Source organism: Scophthalmus maximus, chromosome 15 (assembly GCF_022379125.1).
Source record: "Scophthalmus maximus strain ysfricsl-2021 chromosome 15, ASM2237912v1, whole genome shotgun sequence".
Classification (NCBI taxonomy): Eukaryota; Metazoa; Chordata; class Actinopteri; order Pleuronectiformes; family Scophthalmidae; genus Scophthalmus; species Scophthalmus maximus.
In genome coordinates this window covers 2,547,501-2,556,763 of record NC_061529.1, presented here as the reverse complement: position 1 = coordinate 2,556,763, position 9,263 = coordinate 2,547,501, and the positions used below count along the sequence as shown (strand labels likewise).

The following is a 9,263-nucleotide window of genomic DNA, read 5'->3' as shown; positions in this document are numbered from 1 at the left end:
TGTGTGTGTGTGTGTGTGTGTGTGTGTGTGTGTGTGTGTGTGTGTGTGTGTGTGTGTGTGTGTGTGTTAATTTAGAAGGTAGGGTGTTGCGGGGGTGCAAGGGGGGAGTTTTGTTTTCCTACGAACATAAGCAGTCGTGGCGAGTCAAGGAGTGAGTGTGTGTGTGTGTGTGTGTGTGTGTGTGTGTGTGTGTGTGTGTGTGTGTGTGTGTGTGTGTGTGTGTGTGTGTGTGTGTGTGTGTGTGTGTGTGTGTGTGTGTGTGTGTGTGTGTGTGTGTGTGTGTGTGTGTGTGTGTGTGTGTGTGTGTGAGAAGGGGTCATCAGTACTCGAGCTGTCTGACTGAGCACTCTCACCATCTGTACGACCTCGTCGTCCCGCGAGCGGCCGGGCCTTTGTTCCCCGAGCTCGCCTCCCTCCCGCCGAGCACTTCTCACGGAGAAACTGTAAGTCCACGGGGTCAGCGAGCCGGGGGCCTTCATCCTCATCCTCATCATCATCATGGAGTCGGCCCTCCTCTTTCTCACCGACTTTAATAATGTTGTCTCTCCGCTTGGCTTTTCCCGTGAGAATGAGCCCCGAGAAGAACAATATCACCTGTTAGGAGGAGGAGGATATTTGGACCTTGATTTATCACTTTCATCTCCATTATTGAATAAAAAGGGGACTATACAATATATAGAAACAGTTTTAAAAACTAGCAGTGATGGTTTAAATGTGCCCACGGGTGAATATATCTTGTTTATGTCTGATTTGGACGTAAAAACAGTCTTGTCCACTTGTGTCCACGTTGAATCTACTTGGAGTCGTCGACGCTGTAAAACAATAAATCGTGACTAGTTTAAAGGAGGTGACTACTTTTTTATAGCCGCTGTAAATTAACTTTATTGTCCTCATCATTGGGCCAAACTTGATTAAGTGCTATGTTAGTGAGGTTGGTTTTTACAAATTGCAAACCAGACCATTCTTTATTTTTAAATTTGCGTAGGAATAATTTGGACTGATCCATGTCATGTTGAAAACAAATACCATTCAAGTCAATGATGGAGTGAGGATAATTACGACTGTGTGTTTTCTGAAGAAGTTCTGTCCAACTTGGCAGGAAAGAATACGGCAAAGACATTGACAAATCATGTCGGACACACTTCAACTTAACTCTTATTCTAGTCATTAATTAAAATTAATTGTAATTGAAATTGCCCAAACTGGAAATTACCACCTTTGAATTGACCGTATGATTATTCCCCACAAACAGTGACAAGAAAAGTTGCATAATAAGAAGAGATAAAAGAACATGTGAATTTGCTGTTTTTAAGTGAAATACTGTTTAGTTTTCATGCCGCGTCTTCGGGCCTCTTCAAATGATCCAACGATCCGTCCTTGGTTGAGCTGCTCAGTGTCAAGTGGACGTTCGACTACATCCGTCGACCTTTCCTCCGACGTTTACGACGCCGCGTTGACGCAGAACGTCACAAATCACCGGCGAGGGCGAGTCCGTCCACGTCTCCCGGTCGAACTCGGCGGCGGCGGCGGCACACTCCTCCTCCGCGGCTCCACTTAGCAGAGGGCCGCTGCGCTTTATGGCGCCGTAAAGTTGCCCCCCCCCCCCTTTTCTCCAAACACACTCATGAGAGATGGCGGCAATTTGGCGCGTCGTTCAAACACCTCGGGTGCTATCAGCACCCGTCATGGCGACGCTAATTAGCCCCAACGGCCGAGTAAACGGGTGGTTAATGGCGGGTTTTACTGTCTTTCGCTCCGGCACACTCCGGGGTTGGGTCTGTTGGAAGTGTGCTAGTGATTGAAAATTACACGGTTTACACTTTAAGAGTGTTAAGCTTGACAGACGGACAGAAATGTGATGGTTAATATGTTGGTTGAACACACGGGGGGGAAGAAATAAGGTTAATTGTTGTGGGATAACAAAGCAGCGACGGCTTCACCAACGGGATTTTCTCCACATTCCATTGGAATATCTGTCCATCCATTATCTTTACCCCTTATCCTCTGAGGGGCCACAGAAAGCGTCGCACCCACGTCTGCGGGGTCCCGCTCCGAACCAACTTCTCCGTTTTTATTTGGGCCGAAATGCCTCCGAGCGGCTCAAAGGGAACTTTTCAGATAACATGGGGCTTTAAAAAAAGCCTCACACTCATACACAGCATACCCGGGGAAAAAATATTCATCTCTAATCCCTGACATGTTCCAGGGCCCCCGTGCAGCTCCGGGGCCCCCGTGATTCTTTCAGAGTCTATCCCCCTAATGGCCCCGGCCCTGCAGACGACCAAAGAGAAATGTAAATTCTCCGCTCACATCGACTTTCTCTGGACATTGTGTCGATGCATTCATGAACTCACAAAGTGACATAATGGCAAATGCATTTCTGTGTTTTCTCCTCTTTTTCTCTGAGACCACCTAGGGGCTCCTGCGGGTCCCCTCGGGGTCCCCTCGCCCCGCATTGGTCACCACTGACTACAAAGCGTCCAGGAATCATTCTCAGTCTCTTTATTTATTTATTTCTGTGTCACGCAGCAGCTCTGGACTCTGCAGCAGCGTCTCGGGACAGATGGGAGGCGCCTGGACCATCCGTCACTCGCGGCCCCCGGCGGGCCCGGAGGGGGCGTCGCGCCGAAATCTGATCTCCCTCCCCCCGCAGCCGGACCAGGCAGAAGGACCCTGGACCGAGGCGCGACCAGAGGAGAGGGGAGGGAGGGGGGTTGAGGGAGGGAGGGAGGGAGGGAAGGGTCAAGTCCGCAAAACACACAACACAACCACGGTTCATCCTTCAAAATAAGAGTCCAGTCTGTGTAGTCGCCTATTGAATGTGATTCTTCTGATTTACGCATCCCCCCCCCCCCCCCCCATACTCATCCTTACCAACCTTACTTTATTTATTAGTAACTCATACTCTTGTCATATTTCTTTTCTTTTTTAATGATTTATACTTTTTTGTTATTTTAATTTTTTTATGAATCCTTTATTTTACAAGGAAGTCCCCATTGAGATACAATATCTCTTCTTCCAGGGGATCCTGGCCATGACATAATTGAAGATGCTTTTAAGCATTTTTAAGGCGATAACACTCATTATTGTATAACTGAGATGGTGAATAATACTTTCTCTATAGTGTGATGTGGGAAAATATTTCACTGTGCAGATAACACAGAATTTGTGCTGCACAGATTACAATATGGTCCTAAATAGAATCCTTCTCGGGAAAAGCATTGCGTCACCGCAAGTAAAATCCCAATCTCATTTTATTTTGAAGCTCCCCTCCCGGAAGTGCCCTCGTCCCCTGCGCTGTGGCGGCTTGCCGGCCGCGTCGCGCGGCAGCTCCTGTACTTCACTGGCAGCCGGCGGAGGAGAGGCACCAGTCCGGGTTGGCTGATCCGAGGCGACGACACTCACCGACCCGCTGGAGACTGGAGAGGAGCGCGGAGCCCCCGCGCGCACACACACACACACACACACACACACACACACACACACACACACACACCGCCTCGTCCGCACCGCAGCGCGCACAACGCCGGGATGAACGCAGCAGCCCGCGGGAGGTTTGGACACGTTGGACCGCGGCGCGCACCGGACGACAGGATTTAGTGGAAGAAGAAGTCGGGTCTCTCTTGGCCCGAGACGAGGAACTCGTGAGGGAGGATTTCTGACTAATTCCTCTTTTCCTTTTCTTTTCTTTTTTTTCTCCTCCCGTCGCCAAACCTGCTCCCCGAAGCGCGACACGAGGACCTGGGGATTAAAGAGGAGAGTTTGGGATTGTTGTTGTTTTACGAAGTTCACCGGAGAATAAAGGCGGTGATTCTTCTCCTGGATGCATGGTGACATATGAACGACTGAGATTTGCTGTCGAAACGGAATAATCTGGGTAAGTCGCCTATTATTATTATTATTATTATTCTCATTATTATTCTCATTATTGTTATTATTCTCATTATTATTCTCATTATTGTTATTATTCTCATTATTATTATAGCTTCTCGTTATTATCGTCTCAGTCGTGGGGGTGGGGGTGGTTTCACTTCCTTGTGCGTCGGACACCGGGAGCTCTCTCCGGCCGTGTTGCACCTCGGATGCGTGTGCGCTCGGTGAGTGAGTGGAGCCGCAGCCCCGCGGCGGTGCCGTCAGCGCAGGAACGGGCAGAAAAGAGAGAGAGAGAGAGAGAGAGGCTCCGTTCTGAGCCTGTTCCTGGTCTGTGCGTAACCGGCGCGCACCGGGTTCGGTGTCGGCGCGACAAGGACGGACCCAATCTGTGCGCGTGTTTTCTTTTTTTAAAGCACCAAGTGCGCAAGCGAGGTGGTGTGTGTTGCGCAGGTTGGTTGGTTTGTTGCTGCTGGCCGAAATTACGCACGCTGGGAAAACATATGTGGAAGTTGGTTGTGCGTATTTCCTTGTTTATCAGTGGAAATCAAATTGCGTAAAGATAATCTCAAAGTCAATCTCGACCCATAAACGCATCCTGATCGGGATTTTTGAAAATATTGACACTTGTGGTTTGTGGATTTTCTTTCTGGAATGAGGGGAAACATGCCATCAAACGATTTTGGAATCCTGCAATTACGCACGTTTCTGGCTGCGCGTGAAGACGCTCCTCAGATGCGTCTGGGACGAGTTTGGTTTTTCCATCGATCATCAATCAATCAATCAATCAATCAATCAATCAATCAATCAATCAATCGTGTCCACGTTTGATTTCACTGTCACACGAAAAGTCAAACGTGGACTTTGGTCGCTCGCCGGGCCGGAACACGCCTTTCCCCCTCACTGCAACAGTGACGTCTTCCTCGGCTCGCATCGCGCAGCAGCAGCAGCAGCAGCAGCAGCAGCGCGGACATGAATTACACATCAGATCTCAGATCATCTCTGAAGTTTCTTTTTTTTTCTTCCAGAAAGCAGCAGATTTTTTGTTCTTCTCCCCCGTCCTCCTTCCCTTTGAATGAACGAGCCGCGCGGTTCTCTCTCCTCCTCCTCATCCTCCTCCTCCTCATCATCCTCAGCAGCAGCAGTCAGATCACTCAGCCCCCCCCCCCTTCAAACACACGCTTCAATCGGATTCAGATGGTGCATGATTTTTTTCCATTTTGTTTTGGGGGGGGGGGGGGGGGGGTCACTCAGCTCCGTTTTGGAATCGCACCTTGTCAAGTCATCACCGGGGAGAAAATGCTCTGATTATCGCGAGGGGGCTGCTCAAATGAGATTTTTAGGACTTTGTATACTGCTGCATTATAATAATAATAATAATAATAATAATAATAATAATAATGATAGTTGCCCCTAATGCTGCAAATTTATTGTACTTATTGACCCGAAATAATTACGCATGCTGCCCGTGTTTGCCGCGTTTCCAATCAGAGGCGAGCCTCGCGCGCGCGCACGCGCACACGCGCACGTTTCGCCTCCAAATGAGACCCTGATTGCCTCTTTTCACGAAGCGGAATTGGCCCCAGACCCTCGCGCTGCGTGCGGGGTTCGTTCCATCCTCCACGAAGAGGCGCACGGCGCGTTGACTGGCTCCAACGTGTCTAATCCGAGGAGCAGAAGAAGAAGAAGTGATCTCTGTGAAGCACGAACACTACTTCACTGTCATGAAAAAACTAGTGGCCTTATCCGGCCTTTTCTAGAAGTTGAATGTCCTTTGGTGTTACAGCTGTGTAGGACTCGAATATGTCTGTGATAAATCAGTTATGAACTTCATATCGTTCTGTAACTGTCCCATGTTCCTACTGGAGCTCACCCTGCGGCCACAACAACACCCTAAAGAACGTGGGTCGTCCCTGCTGGTGCGTGTCCCCTCTTCTCATCAACGCGCTCATGAAGTCACATATTATCCACGAGACGAATACAAATCGACCTTATATCGACCGTATTTGAGCTTTACAGCATTTTTTAATTTCCCACGGCGTCTGTCTGTCGTGAGCACTGCAAGTCGATTCCCAGCGGTTCTGTGCTTTTACGGTATTTTCCCAGAAGCCACTGAAGTGTCCTCGTGTGTTTCCTGCAGACAGGCGACACACACACACACACACACACACACACACACACAGAGGACAGGTATCCAAGTCACAAGCGCGTCCGTCTCGTGTGTGTCCCTTCAGGCCCCCCCCCCACCCGGCTGCTCTCCCCTGAAAAATCAGAAAACTGCTCTAATCCCCCCTTTCCCCCATCAGAATCAGAATCAGAATCAGAATCAGCTTTATTGGCCAGGTTTGCGTAAACAAACAAGGAATTTGACTCCGGTTAATCATAAATGCCAGAGTCGATCTGTCGGCTGTTGATTCTTGGGCTTAATAATTAAAGATTACTGGCTGTGTGTGTGTGTGTGTGTGTGTGTGTGTGTGTGTGTGTGTGTGTGTGTGTGTGTGTGTGTGTGTGTGTAATAAAAAGAAAATAAGCCCTTTTCTGCCTGTGAGCTGTTACTATGTGAAGATGGTTCTGCATGATTAATATTTGTGTATTATTCCCAGCGATGGTTGGGGTTCTCCCCCCCCCCTTCATGCTTTAAGAAAATATTAGCATTAAATCATTTTGTGGAGGCTTTGAACTCCACGTTGGGTCTTTGGGATCCATCTCGCCTCCTCCTCCTCCTCCTCGTCTTCATCTTCTTCTTCTTCTTCTTGAGGTTGTGAAGAGAAATCACCTTTTTTTTTTAGTTGGCTGTACAGTTCATTCTTAATATTTCACATAAAAAAAATAGAGGATATAAGTTTACGGGGTTTGTCAAGACATTACCAACTGCTCCCGACACGCAACTGTGATTTGTCTCAATTTCATGCCATCAATCATGTTTTAATACACGGCTGCTGCTGCTGCTGCTTGAATTCAAGGATTCACGATGTGGTCCGAACTAATACCCTTCACCAAGTCAATCAATCCGACGCCGGCATTGTTTTTGACCAATTTCTTCTTACGTGGCTCATGTCGTGGTGCCAACGGATCTGAATCTGTGTCAGCTCTCAAAGTCAAGTGCCCGTAAAGAAAGAAGCTGTGTGTGTGTGTGTGTGTGTGTGTGTGTGTGTGTGTGTGTGTGTGTGTGTGTGTGTGTGTGTGTGTGTGTGTGTGTGTGTGTGTGTGTGTGTGTGTGTGTGTGTGTGTGTGTGTGTGTGTGTGTGTGTGTGTGTGTGTGTGTGTGTGTGTGTGTGTGTGTGTGTGTGTGTGTGTCTCCGTGTGTCCGTGTGTCCGTGTGTGTGTGTGTGTCTGTGTGTGTGTGTGTCAGCCAGAGAAAACAAGAGTTCCAAATCAGGGAGGCCCTTTTTGCGATCGGCCCTTATCGCGACGGGTAAACAAACCACGGGCGGCGTGGAGGCGTCTCGTGTCGTAAGGGAATCAGAGGATGGGGGAGAGAAAGAGCTCGCAGGGAACATTAAAAAGGGCTGCAGCAGGACGTGGACGCATGAAGGAGCCTCAACGGCCAGTGTGTGTGTGTTTTGCTTTATCTATTCATGTGTCTTCTTTGTGTGAAGTTGGATAATGTGGAAACCTGAGCCTCCCCGGACCGGAGAGAGTGGGCCGCCGGTCCTCCGAGGGAAAGAAAAACAGTACTGTTAAGACTTGAGACAACACGACCTCTCTCTGCACTGTGTGTGTGTGTGTGTGTGTGTGTGTGTGTGTGTGTGTGTGTGTGTGTGTGTGTGTGTGTGTGTGTGTGTGTGTGTGTGTGTGTGTGTGTGTGTGTGTGTGTGTGTGTGTGTGTGTGTGTGTGTGTGTGTGTGTGTGTGTGTGTGTGTGTGTGTGTGTGTGTGTGTGTGTGTGTGTGTTCTCTCGCCAGACCTGCGAGCGTGATATCGTCGGCGTACAGACCAACTCGCAGCCAAAGCTATTCTGAACCCTGGGCAGAGCCGCTGAAGTTTAAGCTCACCGTGGTAATGTGGGGGTGGGTGTGTGTGGAGTTTACTTTCCTGAGCACCTCTCTCTCTCTCTCTCTCTCTCTCTCTCTCTCTCTCTCTCTTGCATTCCAGCTTCTCCCTCCCTGCTTAAGCAAACAGAGAGAGAGAGCAGAGGTACTCCGCCCGTCACCCCTCCCTCCCACCCTCCCTCCCACCCACCCGCGAGCCTCCGGGCACGTTGGGCAACTGACACAGTCGACTCCGGCATTCCACCATCCTACAGGAAGACGCGTGAATCCGCGTCGATCGGTTGCAAAGACCACGCGGAAGAGTCTTGTCCTGGTCGAAGGAACGTTTAGGTCGCCGAGCGATGTGTGGCATTTTTCCTCTCATGCTGCGGTGAAGTCACTTGATTAGTTAATGAACTGGTGTTTGGGGGGTGGGGGGGGGGGGGGGGGGGGGGGCTGCTTCAATATCGGAGCTGAGCATCCGCACGTCTTAACCATCAGGTGCTCCGAGGAGGTTTTCTGGGAAAAACGGCGAAGAGGGATTTCCATCGTAATCCCTGAAATCTGTGAGGAATGTCAGGTCGGGAATATCTGCTCAGAGCCCAGTGGTTTTTTTCTTTTTCTTTTTTTCCCTATTCCAGTCGTACCCCCTTCTCTACTCCCGACCGCGTTGATTTCTCACCTTCTCCCATCGCTCGACGCTCCCCAATTTTGATTTCTCTCTCTCTCCCCCTCAGGTCGCTGGCGGGGACGCCGCGGACAGCTTCCTGCGGCGCCGGAGGCCGCCGTTCTGCCGGACAGCATGCGGGCGCAGGATGTCGTCTGAGTCGGGCCTCGCCGCGCCGCGTCTCGCCGCGCCGTCCGGAGGGATGACGGCTCTGTGGTGCTCCCTCTGGCTCTCCGTCGTCCTGCCTCTGTGCGTCGCGCCGGCCCGGCTGCCCACCGCTCCGCCCACAGGTAGGAGGACGCAACAACGGGCCCTGTGGCGCTTTATGTCTGTGCTGCCTGGTCATACGCACACCGGCAATGTCTTCAGTGAGATTCCAGGAAAACGCGTGCAGCGTTGTGGAGATGTTCAGCACAGTGCGGCGAGATACAAGTAAAGTGTTGCAGTTCCCAGAGATCTCTGCCCGAGTCTTCTCATGACCCTAGTTGGTTTTGCTCATTAGGGCTGCTTCCAGACACGCACAGAACATTTCCCTGAACTTTTCCGGAGCGGCGGTGTGCGAGGAAATGCACAATGACATCGTCCGGGGGTTCGTGTCTGAAAACGGCTTTGGGCTTCTGGCTCCGAACTTCGAAATGTGGCGATTGGCCGGGTTTCCTGCGACTCTGATTGTGTTCTGTTGGTCGGAGGAGGACGAGCGTGAGGTGAAAACACTTCTGTCCTGCAGCACGTCAACGAGAGCGCACGGCTCGAGTC

The 9,263-nt window shown here is 50.3% G+C and overlaps 1 protein-coding gene across 9 annotated transcripts in view; it reads left to right on the top strand.

The window, feature by feature from the left end:
• Nucleotides 1–3,268: 3,268 nt before the first annotated feature.
• Nucleotides 3,269–9,263, top strand: part of fgfr3 (fibroblast growth factor receptor 3) — an 81,448-nt gene continuing 75,453 nt past the window's right edge. For 8 of the 9 annotated variants that reach the window (XM_035610368.2, XM_035610366.2, XM_035610364.2 and 5 more), the window contains exons 1-2: nt 3,269–3,877; nt 8,578–8,797. In XM_035610368.2, the coding sequence (XP_035466261.1) occupies nt 8,656–8,797 (142 nt within the window). In that variant the 5' untranslated portion in view covers nt 3,269–3,877; nt 8,578–8,655. Of the gene's footprint in view, nt 3,878–8,059; nt 8,232–8,577; nt 8,798–9,263 lie in introns of those variants that run through there. The other variant, XM_035610362.2, reaches the window with a different exon arrangement.